Source organism: Monodelphis domestica, chromosome 6 (genome assembly GCF_027887165.1).
Source record: "Monodelphis domestica isolate mMonDom1 chromosome 6, mMonDom1.pri, whole genome shotgun sequence".
NCBI lineage: Eukaryota > Metazoa > Chordata > Mammalia > Didelphimorphia > Didelphidae > Monodelphis > Monodelphis domestica.
In genome coordinates, this window is record NC_077232.1 from 74,926,502 (window position 1) to 74,942,027 (window position 15,526).

The 15,526-nt window shown below is 37.7% G+C and overlaps 1 protein-coding gene across 5 annotated transcripts in view; it reads right to left on the reverse strand.

Moving 5' to 3' along the window:
- ATRN (attractin) overlaps positions 1–15,526 on the reverse strand; it is a 230,099-nt gene that overhangs the window by 35,085 nt on the left and 179,488 nt on the right. For all 5 annotated transcript variants that reach the window (XR_008912798.1, XM_056802271.1, XM_056802270.1 and 2 more), the window contains exon 26: positions 1,614–1,692. Coding sequence is in view for 4 of the 5 variants with exons in the window: in XM_056802271.1 (XP_056658249.1) it covers positions 1,614–1,692 (79 nt within the window). In the remaining variant the exon portion in view is untranslated. The remainder of the gene's footprint in view (positions 1–1,613; positions 1,693–15,526) is intronic.

Below are 15,526 nucleotides of genomic sequence, written 5' to 3' on the forward strand. Positions count from 1 at the left end.
AATTTTCAATAATTTTCATATTTTCATATTAAGAAGATTTTTTCATATTAATCAAATTTCATATTAAGAAGAATTTTCTGACTTTAAGGTGCTCCCCTTCCCCCACCCAAAAGAAATTTGAGAGAGGAGGGGGCCGAGTCATAATATCACTGGTGCAGGTAATTGTGAACAAAGATATTCCCTTTCATGTAAGTTGGCAACTGTTGTGCAACTTAGTTTTAGAGAACTGACTGGAGGGCCAAGAAGGTAAGTGATTTGTTGGTGTGGATCACAGGCATAACTGAACCCCACTCTTTCTGACCTAGGACAGGTCTCTACTCACTATAACTCAAAGCCTTCTATGGAGATCAGAATTCGAAAACAAATTCTAGTGCCAGGTTCTACTGAGGATGAAAAGGAGTGAGAGAAAGAAAATAAGGAAGGGTAAAAGGAGGAAGATGATGAAGAAGATGAAAGAAAGGGAGAAGAGAGGAAAGAGGGGTAGAGAAAGGAAAGGAAAAAAGAGAGAGAAGGGAAGAGAAACTGAAGGAAGGTTGGAAGAAAGAGGGGAAGAGAAAAGGAAAAGAAAAAGGAAGAGGGGAAGAAGAGAGGATGTGGAAGGGAGGATGGGAGAAGAAAAAGAAACAACTCAAAGGGATGATGGGAGAAGAAAAAGAAACAACTCATCTATAGAGTGCTTTATGGTTTACAGTGTTTTCTTCACAATAATCATATGCAAGACAGTTGAAGGTTTACATTTTACGTATAATGATTTAAAAACTAATTTTAAATTAAAATGTTTAATTCTTAAGCATTTACTTTTCTTCCCTCCCCCACAGAAGAAAATAAAAACATGGCAAACAAACATGATAAAATGTAAAAAATGTCCAGAGCAGATAAAGCACCCTTGGAAGGAAATGTAGAATTTTTTTATGGCCAGCCCTGAAGAGTGGTAACTTGAAAAAAAATTTTTTTTAATATTTTATAAATCTCTTGCATGCTATTTTACTAAGGACTCATTGAGATGTGGTAAGTTTTTATTTTGGCTCATCATGAGTCCACCAGCACACCATTCTTTAATGGTGAAGCCTTTGTCCATGACAACTAAGAACTTTTATTCTGATAAAAATTACTTTTCCTTGTTGTCTTTTCCACTGAAGCATATATATTCAGGGATCATCTATTTCATCAACATGGATGCTCTTTCCATTGATCAAGATCATAGTTCTTCTGGGCCCCAGTGGACTAACACTTTCCTTTCCTGACTTCTCAGGGAAGAAAATAAAAACCACATGATGCTGCTTCAAGAATAAGGCAGTGTGAGGATAAGGAATGGAGGGTTTTGCCTGAACCACTCCCTCAGCTCTCTGTTTCTTTCTTGCTAAAAAGCAAGTGCAACAGTGGACCTTTCCTTTGGAAAAATTAAAGCTCATTCTTTAGGCTGAACTTGGGACTTTTCCTCAAAGCTCCAATAAAAACCCTCCTGGTTATCATTTGGTGAGAAAGAAAATGCTACATTACTTTTAATTGAAGCCACATGCACATATCACTTATTACAGAGAGATAAAGGCAAAGAACAAAACAGTCCCCCTGTGTTTTAAGGAGAGATCTTCTTTGGGATGATGCTGACTTACCTCTCTCCGCCTTGAAGCCCAACAGCTTTGCTTAATCTTCCAAACCACAGCAGCCACAAGCAGCAAAGAGAGGAAACAACTAGAGGAAAGAAAGCATTGGGTTATTAGCCCTGTCCAGAAGGATGGGGAATTAAAATCACAGATTCTTAGGTCATTTTGTGTAGCCCTTCCCTGAACGAGCCCCATTCAGTTCTTCCTGGGCTCTGCTCATGTGCCATCCCTTCCACTTTCCAGAGAAAGATGAGACCACATTATTGTTCTACTGTTGCTTTTGGGGGTCCTTTTAAATTTTGGGATCTCTTGATTTTCTCATTTCACCAATTATTTTTCCATCCCACTAATGTGATCTCACTCTTCTAAATTCAAACCAATAGACTTCCCAAACTTATTTTAATGTGTTATATTCACCTAGTGAACCTGTACTCAGAAGAGACACATAGCTAGGCTTTATGGGGTGCATGACTTGTCTAAGACTACACTTTCCCTTCCTGGGCCTATTTTTTCCTCTATAAAATGAAAGAATTGGGATAGTTGATTTCTAAGTTTCCTTTGAAATTTGACATTCTGTATTCTAAAGTCATTTCTTGGTCTACTACTCTAGGAGTAGAAAGGCAATACAATGATAGACCTGGAGTCAGGGATCTGGGTTCAATATTCCTTTGATATTTACTGGTTGTTTTGTAAAGGACATATCACTTAATAGATGTCTCTGAGCCTCAATTTCCTCATATGTAAAATGGGGATAATACCTAGAATACTTATTGTACAAGGCTGTTTTAAGGATCATATGAAATAATGTGTGTGAAGTACTTTGTAAACTGTAAGGTGCTTTATGTCAGTTGAGAGTATTATTTTGTAGATTTTATGATGTGTCATAAAGAAAAACAGGAACTTGGCTTTTAAGTGAGGATCTAGGGTACCTGTTTATTATCATCTTCTTTGATAAAAACTAGGACAATAAAAGGGAAAAAAACTACCACTGCCACAGATAGATATGGAACAAGAGCCTGAGGCCCTGAATACATTGAGCAACTTAGAAGGTTGAAACACTAGTATACCAGTGAAGAAGCAAAGGGATGCCCACTCAGAGAGATAGCGCTTAATTCAGACTCATATCCTGGAAGATCATCACTAAGCTAAACTTAATCAGTGTTACTTCTAGGAAGAAAATGTCACTGTCATTTTTAGATAGACACAAGGAGGCAGCAAATCTACATGGAAACCAGAAATCAAAAGGAGGTAAGTTCTTTTCCAGACCTTTAAAACTGACAACAGAATACTCAGTGGGGTAAATTTCGACAGAGTTTATGTGGTTAAGCATGTCAGTCCAGGTGACACAGCCCAAGGCCTCAGTGTAATCCAGTCCTGACTCTGTGGGCCACTCTCAATAACAGATTTTGACACAGGTATCAAAAGTGTTACACAGCTACTCTGGGATACTGCCAGCACTTGTCTCAATGCCAACAGCTAAGTTTTTTTTTTTTTCCATCTGTTTGTGTTAGAAGCAATACTACAGAAAATAGGCTAATATATTGAGACTGTTCTTCCAAATATGACACTTGAGTTCTTCCTTCTTGAGGAAATATGTGGAAGGGGAAACTTTTTTTTTGTTCTGATTCCACAAAAAAAGGGTAGTCTATGACACTCCTGACAGGTTGGATGACCAGCCTCTTCTGAAAGACCTCCAATGTCAGGGAATCGCTCATCAGTTAGTACTTTCCATGATTGGATAGCTTTTCTTCTATTGAGGTGACTGAAACCTGCCTCCCTGCAACCTCTATTCCTTCTATTTCCTTTGGGATCTAGTAGAATAAGCCTAATTCTTCTGTGTGACAGTCTCTCTGATATTTGAAGACAGCTATAATGAACTACCCTGTCCCTAGACTCTACCAAATCTTCTCCAAGCTAAACATCTTTATTTCTTTGAATCACTCCCCATTTGCGAATTACCTAGTTCCTTCTACCTTCCTTCAGTCACACACTAGTTTACCAAAAGTCCCTGCTAAAATGTGTCATCCTGAATTGGACATAATACTTATGATAGGTCTGGTCAAAGCAGAAAATAACAGAACTACCACCTCCATTGCATCAGAAAGCATGCTTATAGTAATACATTTAAGGTTAACTTTGTTTTTTGTTGGTTTTTTTTTGCTGCCATGTCAAACTGTTAGCTCATATTAAGCTTGCAGTCCAATAAAGCCGTTAGATATTTTTATATGAACTTCTGTCCTGCCACACCTCTCTGACTCTTTATTTGAGTCAATAGGAACCTAAGGTGCTGGAACTGCAAAGACAAAAAAAAAGAATGAAACAGCCCTTGCCCTCAGAGAGTTTCCATACTATAAGAGGAAACAATATGGTATGGGGAAGTATGACTTCAAGCTCAATCCCTATAACAGTGATGGTCAGACTTGTTTTCCAGCCAAGCCTGCCTGAACAGAGGCAGACATTCCAGCTCCTATATTTCGCAAATAGCTAAAAACTGCACTGCATTGAACAATAATCAAGAATTCCAATGAAATACTAAGCAACTTCTACTTCAGAAGTACACAAAAAGTCAGCCAGAAACCCACAGGAAATAGGAGAGGGGGCTGCCAAATAAGCCAGTGCCAAACAAAACAGAAGCTTTCAGTGAAAGGCTAAGACAAGAATGAATGGACAAGTCCATGAGAAACCCTGGGGTGGTCAGAAACCCACTGTAGGGCCCTGTAAAGTGAATGAGAAGTGAATGAATAGCAACCAGTTCTGGGACACCCCAGACCTATAGGTTCTGAGGTCCTTATTACTCTATCCTGAGACACATCAATTGGAACCTCAGAATTCTAGAGGAAACTAACTGGGAGCTGGAGATAAATGCAAAAACTCAAGTAGAGACTAAATAAGTAGGGCTTGACCATTGTACCTAGAAATGTTGTAGGAGGCTAAGTCTGGTTCTACCACAAAGTTTCAATTCAGGAACTAAGGCTGGAGAAATGAGTAAATATAGGACAATATAGAACACTAAAGAATTAGAATAGATTCAGAGATAAGCAAAATTCAAATCTAGGAGGACGGACTAACTACATAACTGCAAAGACTCAAAGGAAAAAATGAGTTGTTTTTGTTTGTTTATTTTTTACAGGGACTCTGAGGATTCCCAGAAGAAATGAGGCAAGAAAAAGAATGAAAGAAAATTTTTGGAGAAAAGAGCTAAAAATATAAATAGCCTAGAACAGCAAGTCATATAAACTTTAAGTAATGAAAAGTAGAATAGACCAAACAGAAATCAACGACTTCATAAGAAAGTAAGGCTATTACAACAAAAGCGAAAAACTGGAAAATTAGGATAAGTAACATATAAAAAAGCCATAAAAAAGCTGACCTGGAAATCATAATTGAAGAATAAGATTCTCTAAAAACAACTTTTTACAAGTCAGGGTTCTATATATATTTTAAAATTACAAATACATTAGAACCAGAGGACAAAGTAGAAAAATGAGAATCCACTAATCACCTCCTAAAACAGAAACCTCAAAATGAAAAGTATATCAAATTAAATATCAAAATATCAAAAGAAAAACCAGAGTTCTTATGTAATAAAAAGCTAAATCTATGAAGATCCAAAAAAGAGTTCAAGCACCAAGAAGTCACAGTCAGGATCACCCAAGACCTGTCAGTTCATATTGTAAACCAAAGGTTCTAACAATGACAACAATAGCTATTACACATCATGTACTAGTCCCTGTGTAAAACAATTTATAAATATTTCATTTGATCCTCACAACACTGGAAGGTAAGTATTATTATCCTCATTTTACAGATGAAGAACTGAGGCAAACAATCTCAAGTTTTCCTGACTCTAGGCCCAATCCTCTATTCACTGCACCATCTAAGCTGCTTCTTGGAATACAACATTCCAAAAGGTAAAAGATTGGTTAAAAACAATTAATAATTTACTCTGCAAAACTGAATTTTTCCCATAGGGGAAAATTTTTAAAAATTAATTTATTTAGTCAATTTAGAACATTATTCCTTGGTTATAAGAATCACATTATTTCCCTCCGTCCCCTCCCCCCATCCTTCCTACAGCCGACATGCAATTTCATTGGGTATTAAGTGTCCTTGATCAGAACCTATTTCTATATTGTTGGTGTTTGCATTAGGATGTTCATTTAGAGTCTACATCCCCAGCCATATCCTATAGGGGAAAAATTTAGAGAACATTCAAGCATTCCTATAAAAAGAATAGAGTTGAATAGAACTCTGAAATGCAGACACAAGACTCAAGAGAAATCTAAAAGGCTACATTTATTTAAGTAATTAGAAAGGGCTATATGATGATATAGGTAATATTATAATAGGGAGCAAAGAAACAGGTGTCTCTTCAGTACCTTAATATTTTCAAAGGGTATTGGGGGAGTTAATTAAGAAAAACAGAAGACTTGATGAAGTGCATTGGTTCTGTTATGATAACTTTTACAGAGGAAAGGGAAGGGAGGGCAGAAGGAATACACTAGAATTTAAAAAAGAAAACTCTCATGATTGTGGGTGAAATGAAGAGTACATATACAAAATGGAAGAAAGGGAGTAGCAAGAATTAGATGAGCCTCACTACTTTTTGTATTTTAAAAGTTTTTTTTTTATTCATCCAACAGAAAAAAAATTAGACATATCATTGTTATCAATTTTAAAAAGTTGAGGCTTAATCCATCATACTTTCCATCATTTTCCTACATTAAAATTCCTACATAAAATTCAGCATTAAAAAACAAAAAACAGAGGACTTCCGGTCAAGATGGCAGCTTAGAGAAAGCTAAAGTTCAGAGCTCCAGAAACCCTTCCTTACGGATCTCAAACGGAATGCTCCTAGGGCATCGAAATTCAAAACAAACATCAGAATAGACCCCGAAACACTCCTCCTGGACCTGGATCAAAAGGTACAGCCCCCCAAGAGTCGGAGCCCAAGATCACTCGGATCTAAGGGGAAGGCAAAGGGAAGGTCCCAGGACCCATACCCCCCCAACCCAGAGTGCTGAGAAGTGGCAGCAGCAAGAACCTCAGGGCAGGTAGGGGGGCCTCGGGAGCCGGCTGTTCTGAGGGCTGCCCCCTGAAAACGACCTGAGCCAGTCTCGGGGGCACCCAGACAGCAGGGAGGCAGAGAGAGATGGAGGGGTGGGGGGGAGCCTGTAGCCCCCTGACCAGAACCTTCCATCTGGGTCTCACTGAAGGTCACTGCCTGAGGGCATACTCAGTCTGAGGTTAATCCTATCACCAGCCCTCAGAGCTCCAGGAAGCCTCAGCCCCATCCCCCTCAGAGTGCAGGGTTGTCTGAAATAACAGTAACCCTCAGGGCTGGCAAAAGGGCCTAGGAGCTGAAGGCCGAATCCTGAAAACAACCTGAGCCAGTCTCGGGGGCACCCAGACAGCAGGGAAACAGAGAGAGACAGGAGGAGCCTGTAGCCCCCTGACCAGATCCTTCCATCTGAGTCTCACTGAAGGTCCTTGCCTGAGGGCATACTCAGTCTGAGGTTAATCCTATCACCAGCCCTCAGAGCTCCAGGAAGCCACGGCCCCTCCCCCCTCAGAGTGCTGAGGCACAGAAACAAGGGCCAAGCCATAAGGACAATCTGCCTAGGGCTAAAATCTCTGAAGTCCAGACAGAGATAAGAAAAGCTAATCCTCCCCTCTCAGATAGAGATGGCAAACTCCACAGAAGCACAAAAAACCCAAAATTCCAAAAAAAAAAAAACCAAGAAGAAGGGGGCGACTTTAGACACATTTTATGGAGCAAAAATACAAAACACAGAGGAGATAGAAGAGGAAACACAAGCAAATGCTCCAAAACCTTCCAAAGGAAATGGAAACACTCCACAAACCCATGAAGAATATGAATCAGAAATGATCAAAAAGATGGAAGTCTTCTGGGAGGAAAAATGGGAAATAATGCAAAAGAAATTCACGCATCTACAAAACCAGTTTGACCAAACTGAAAAGGAAAACCAGGCTTTAAAGCAGGAACTAATAAAGCAAAGCCAAAAGACCAAGAAATTAGAAGAGAACATAAAATATCTCACTGACAAGGTGACAGATTTGGAAAATAGAGGGAGAAGAGATAATTTAAGAATAATTGGACTTCCAGAAAAGCCAGAAATAAACAGCAAACTCGACATCATAATACAAGATATAATCAAAGAAAATTGCCCAGAGATTCTAGAACAAGGGGGCAATACAGCCACTGACAGAGCTCACAGAACACCCTCTACACTAAACCCCCAAAAGACAACTCCCAGGAATGTAATTGCCAAAGTCCAAAGTTCTCAAACAAAAGAAAAAATCCTACAGGAAGCCAGAAAAAGACAATTTAGATATAAAGGAATGCCAATCAGGGTCACATAAGGCCTTGCAATTTCTACTCTGAATGATCGTAAGGCATGAAACATGAAAGGCAAGAGAGCTGGGACTTCAACCAAGAATCAGCTATCCAGCAAAACTGACTATATACTTCCAAGGGAAAGTATGGGCATTCAACAAAATAGAAGATTTCCAAGTTTTTGCAAAGAAAAGACCAGAGCTCTGTGGAAAGTTCGACACCAAAAAACAAAGAGCATGGAATACCTGAAAAGGTAAATATGAAGGAAAGGGAAAAGGAGAAAAATGTTATCTTCTTCTTTTACTCAAACTCTCTACTATAAGGACTACATTTACATCAATGTATGTATACTAACATGTGGGGGAAATGTAATGTGTAAATAGGGGGAAAAGAAAGACCAAATAGAATAATCTTTCTCACACAAAGATTCACATGGGAAGGGGAGGGGAAGGAAACTCCTATAAGAAGGAGAGGAAGAGAATTTTTACTTAAACCTTAATCTCAGAGAAATCAACTCTGAGAGGGAAAAACACCCAGATCCATTGGGATCTTGAATTCTATCTTACCCAACAAGGGTAGTTGGAGAAGGGAAAACCAGGGGGGGGGGGGGGGAGGAAAAACAAAAGGGGAGGGAAAGAGAGGGGGGGAGGGGGAAGGAACAAAAAGGGAGGGACTAAAAAAGGAAACATATCAAGGGAGGGGACAAAGGGGACAGATTTAAAGTAAATCACTGGACTAAAAGGTAGAGCTGAAGAAGAAAAGGTTAGAATTAGGGAAGGATATCATAATGCCAGGGAATCCACAAATGACAGTCATAACTTTGAATGTGAATGGGATGAACTCACCCATAAAACGTAGACAAATAGCAGAATGGATTAGAATCCAAAACCCTACCATATGTTGCCTTCAAGAAACACACATCAGGCGGGTAGACACCCACAAGGTCAGAATTAAAGGATGGAGTAAGACCTTCTGGGCCTCAACTGACAGAAAGAAGGCAGGAGTGGTAATCATGATATCTGATAAAGCCAAAGCAAAAATACACCTGATCAAAAGGGATAGGGAAGGTAATTATATTTTGTTAAAAGGGACTTTAGATAATGAGGAAATATCACTAATCAACATGTATGCACCAAATAATATAACACCCAAATTTCTAATGGAGAAACTAGGAGAATTGAAGGAAGAAATAGACAGTAAAACCATATTAGTGGGAGACTTAAACCAACCATGATCAAATTTAGATAAATCAAATTAAAAAATAAATAAGAAAGAGGTAAAAGAAGTGAATGAAATCTTAGAGAAATTAGAATTAATAGACATATGGAGAAAAATAAATAGGGATAAAAAGGAATACATCTTCTTCTCAGCACCACATGGCACATTCACAAAGATTGACCATACATTAGGTCACAGAAATATGGCGCACAAATGCAGAAAAGCAGAAATAATAAATGCAGCCTTTTCAGATCACAAGGCAATAAAAATAATGTTCAGTAATGGTACATGGAAAACCAAATAAAAAACTAATTGGAAATTAAACAATATGATACTCCAAAATCATTTAGTTAGAGAAGAAATCATAGAAACAATTAACAATTTTATCGAGGAAAATGACAATGGCGAGACATCCTTTCAAACCTTTTGGGATGCAGCCACAGCGGTAATCAGAGGTAAATTCATATCCCTGAGTGCATATATCAACAAACTAGGGAGAGCAGAGATCAATCAATTGGAAATGCAAATAAAAAAACTCAAAAGTGATCAAATTAAAACCCCCCAGCAGAAAACCAAATTAGAAATCCTAAAAATTAAGGGAGAAATTAATAAAATCGAAAGTGATAGAACTATTGATTTAATAAATAAGACAAGAAGCTGGTACTTTGAAAAAACAAACAAAATAGACAAAGCACTGGTCAATCTAATTAAAAAAAGGAAGGAAGAAAAGCAAATTAACAGCATTAAAGATGAAAAGGGGGACAGCACCTCCGATGAAGAGGAAATTAAGGCAATCATTAGAAATCACTTTGCCCAATTATATGGCAATAAATACACCAATTTAGGGGATATGGATGAATATATACAAAAATACAAACTGCCTAGACTAACAGAAGAGGAAATAGAATTCTTAAATAATCCCATATCAGAAAATGAAATCCAACAAGCCATCCAAGAACTTCCTAAGAAAAAATCCCCAGGGCCTGACGGATTCACCAGTGAATTCTATCAAACATTCAGAGAACAGTTAATCCCAATACTATACAAACTATTTGACATAATAAGCAAAGAGGGAGTTCTACCAAACTCCTTTTACGACACAAACATGGTACTGATTCCAAAACCAGGCAGGTCAAAAACAGAGAAAGAAAACTATAGACCAATCTCCCTAATGAATATAGATGCAAAAATCTTAAATAGGATACTAGCAAAAAGACTCCAGCAAGTGATCAGAAGGATCATCCACCATGATCAAGTAGGATTTATACCAGGGATGCAGGGCTGGTTCAATATTAGGAAAACCATCCCCATAATTGACCACATCAACAAGCAAACCAACAAGAACCACATGATTATCTCAATAGATGCAGAAAAAACATTTGATGAAATACAACACCCATTCCTATTAAAAACACTAGAAAGCATAGGAATAGAAGGGTTGTTCCTAAAAATAATAAACAGTATATATCTAAAACCATCAGCTAATATCATCTGCAATGGGGATAAACTAGACGCATTCCCAATAAGATCAGGAGTGAAACAAGGATGCCCATTATCACCTCTACTATTTGACATTGTACTAGAAACACTAGCAGTAGCAATTAGAGAAGAAAAAGAAATTGAAGGCATCAAAATAGGCAAGGAGGAGACCAAGTTATCACTCTTTGCAGATGACATGATGGTCTACTTAAAGAATCCTAGAGATTCAACCAAAAAGCTAATTGAAATAATCAAGAACTTTAGCAAAGTTGCAGGATACAAAATAAACCCACATAAGTCATCAGCTTTTCTATATATCTCCAACACAGCTCAGCAGCAAAAACTAGAAAGAGAAATCCCATTCAAAACCACCTTAGACAAAATAAAATACCTAGGAATCTATCTCCTGAGACAAACACAGGAACTATATGAACACAACTACAAAACACTCTCCACACAACTAAAACTAGACTTGAGCAATTGGAAAAACATTAACTGCTCATGGATAGGACGAGCCAATATAATAAAAATGACCATCCTACCCAAACTTATTTATCTATTTAGTGCCATACCCATTGAACTCCCAAAATATTTCTTTACTGATTTAGAAAAAACCATAACAAAATTCATCTGGAATAACAAAAGATCAAGGATATCCAGGGAAATAATGAAAAAAAAAACCACATATGATGGGGGCCTTGCAGTCCCAGACCTTAAACTATATTACAAAGCAGCAGTCATCAAAACGATTTGGTACTGGCTAAGAGACAGAAAGGAAGATCAGTGGAATAGACTGGGGGAAAGCCGACCTCAGCAAGACAGTATACGATAAACCCAAAGATCCCAGCTTTTGGGACAAAAATCCACTATTCGATAAAAACTGCTGGGAAAACTGGAGGACAGTGTGAGAGAGATTAGGTTTGGATCAACACCTCACACCCTACACCAAGATAAATTCAAAATGGGTGAATGACTTAAACATAAAGAAGGAAACCATAAGTAAATTGGGTAAACACAGAATAGTATACATGTCAGACCTTGGGAGGGCAAAGACTTTAAAACCAAGCAAGACATAGAAAGAATCACAAAATGTAAAATAAATAATTTTGACTACATCAAATTAAAAAGCTTTAGTACAAACAAAACCAATGTAACTAAAATCAGAAGGAAAACAACAAATTGGGAAAAAATCTTCATAGAAACCTCTGACAAAGGTTTAATTACTCAAATTTATAAAGAGCTAAATTAATTGTACAAAAAATCAAGCCATTCTCCAATTGATAAATGGGCAAGGGACATGGATAGGCAGTTCTCAGATAAAGAAATCAAAACTATTAATAAGCACATGAAGAAGTGTTCTAAATCTCTTATAATCAGAGAGATGCAAATCAAAACAACTCTGAGGTATCACCTCACACCAAGCATATTGGCTAACATGACAGCAAAGGAAAGTAATGAATGCTGGAGGGGAGGTGGCAAAGTAGGGACATTAATTCATTGCTGGTGGAGTTGTGAACTGATCCAACCATTCTGGAGGGCAATTTGGAACTATGCCCAAAGGGCGACAAAAGAATAGCTACCCTTTGACCCAGCCATAGCACTGCTGGGTCTGTACCCCAAAGAGATAATGGACAAAAAGACTTGTACAAGAATATTCATAGCTGCGCTCTTTGTGGTGGCCAAAAACTGGAAAACGAGGGGATGCCCATCAATTGGGGAATGGCTGAGCAAATTGTGGTATATGTTGGTGATGGAATACTTTTGTGCTAAAAGGAATAATAAAGTGGAGGAATTCCATGGAGATTGGAACGACCTCCAGGAAGTGATGCAGAGCGAGAGGAGCAGAACCAGGAGAACATTGTACACAGAAACCAATACACTGTGGTATAATTGAACGTAATGGACTCCTCCATTAGTAACGGTGTAATGTCCCTGAACAATCTGCAGGGATCCAGCAGAAAAAACACCATTCATAAGCAGAGGATAAACTGTGGGAGTAGAAACACCGAGGAAAAGCAACTGCCTGACTACAGAGGTTGAGGGGACATGACAGAGGAGAGACTCTAAAGGAAACCCTAATGCAAATATTAACAACATAGCAATGGGTTTGAATCAAGAACACATGTAATACCCAGTGGAATCACGCGTCCGCTATGGGGGGTGGGGGTGGGGGGGAGGAAAAGAAAATTATCTTTGTCTTTAATGAATAATACTTGGAAATGATCAAATAAAATATTATAAAATTAAAAAAAATAAAATAGCATTAGGATTCTCAAGTAGGGAATAAAGGGAAAAATGAAAAATTATCTGCAATTAACAAGAACACCTGAAAGCTGAACCAGGTTTTTAAAAAACCCTGCATATTGATAGCAAAATATCATCATTATTATTATGCTACATAAACATAAAGCTATTATTACTGAGGAAAGTAATATTCTCTGGAGGATATGGTATAACAAATATGGTATAATTAAAAAAGTTCTAGTTAATAGAACTTGAAAGATTCTTTTGTGTTAAAAAAATCTAAACAATTTTGAAGAGCATGTAAAAACTTAACCTTTGATTTTCCCTTATTTTTGGTAGAAAATAAAACAGATAATCCTGACTTTTTTTTAAAACCCTTACCTTCCATCTTGGAATCAATACTGTGTATTGGTTCCAAGGCAGAAGAGTGGTAAGGGCTAGGCAAAAAAACAAAAGGGGTTAAGTGACTTGCCCCGGGTCACACAGCTAGGAAGTGTCTAAAGTGTTTTTCATAGCTGAGCTTGTGAACAATTCTAGTTTATTGTTTTTTGTTTGGGTTTTATCACTCCTGAAAAATTAAGTCTGAAGACTGGAGGTAATTAATTGCACACAAATGATATACTGTATCACCAGCATGTGACTCCATATGTCCCTGGCTTTGATCATCTATGCAGTCTTATCCAGACATTCTTGGTTTTTTGGTTCATGACTTGAACTTTAATACAGGATCTATATTAAAGGATCTGTAATTCCACTGGTATAGATATGCTGTCAACTGTTTAAACTTCACTGTGTAACTTAAATGATATCTGAGTTGCTTGTACATTATGTTTTCTTGGTATTTCTCATAATGAGAAGAGTCATCAAAAGATGGGAGAACTTATGCTTGTAAGTGGAAATAATTTTAAACATTTGTTTATCTTTTTTTAAGGATAGTTCTTGTGGATCACAAGAGTTTGTGACTGTTTGTTGTCATCATTCACCAGCTGGATTTGTTGAAGTTGTTGGCCACATCCTTGACAAGGATCCACTCAACATCAAATTTCCCTTTCCATTCATCCTAAGAGCAGATTCTAGCACTGGTGCCATAAACCACAGGTACCTTCATCTCCGCTATTCCACAAAAATATCTACTACCATTGACAATGACAAAGAGACAGGAGCTTCATTGTTCACTGAGTGGAGAGCATTGTCCAAACACTTGTTTTTATGTTCTATACTGCACCCAATGGAGTATTTAATGGAATGATGAACATTATCCTCAGAACAGCTCTTTATTATGAATACACACATTTAAAAGGTTAAACCTGATATATATTATACATATGGGTTGCAGATATTCTGATTTATAGCAATAAACGTTATAGGTAAGGTGTCGCAAAAACTAATAGAAGATAATTGCTACGGAAAAGGTTAATTCCATTTTCCCATGGGACTTAATTTTAGTTTGCTCTGAACCCCAAAAGAACATGAGGGAAGAGTCTGAACAATTCTTCCTTATTAAGTCATTTTTCCTTGTGGGAAAGGAGAACTTTGGAACAAAATCCTTCACATGATCAGATTCTTTGATTATGGTCAGGAGAATTTTCTTTGATTCAAGGAGTTGGATTATATAAAATGACCTCTTGGGTTCTTTTCACCCTTTAAATAAAGCATAGCACAGTGTCAAAAGTGGTGGATTTGGCATCAAAGAATGTGGGTCTGGTATGGCTATACTTTACGATATGACCCCTGGGGGGGGGGTCATAGGATTGAGGATTTCTGATCCTCAGTTTCCTAAACTGTAAAATGAGTAGGTTAGACTAGATGATCTCTAAAATTATTTGGAGCTCAAAATCTATGAACCTATAAGAAATGATGATTCTCAGCATGCACGAGTTTAAATACAGACTTGCTAACTACCAGATTTAGGAAACATTTACCTAGACCTAGAATCACTTAATTTATGCCACTTCATAACTGACTGCCAAGAAAACTCCTTTCCTCCACAAACTCTCAGGGCTTGTAATCTCCTTCTTTACCAAAGTTAATGTGTGAACTTTCTCTAATGCAATTTCACACTATTTCCAATATCATCTTTAATATATAAACCAGAGCACTTAACTATAACCCGATCTTCCTCAACCTCTTAAGAGCCTGTTTGCACAAAGTATGTCCTTGATGTATATTGAATTAAATTGGAGAAGTATCTCCATTGGTCCCCAAATTTCCCCCTGGGATACTGGATTATGGGGCATAATATGCACTTGTTTTGCCCTCTTTTAAGCTATTCCTATGTCTCCTAATGTTTTCTTTCAACAAACACACATTTAGCACTGATTAGATAAAATTATCTCCCCAAATTACAGGAGTCCCTCAGGACTCCCAAATTACAGTCTCTTTATTTCTCTGCCCTTCATTTCTTAGATTAAGACACTGAGTGTGGCATCAACCACTCATTTGTGTTGCATTCCCATGTGAACAAATGCATCTATCTACCCAAACTTTCCCCAACCACCTATTCAATACATTCTTAAAGCAGAGAGATATCCCACTGTCAACTTTTGTCTTCACATAGCTTAAGTTTGGGATCAGGTTATCTCATGTTGTTTCCTGCTTTTAATACTACCTGCAAGCTCTTATT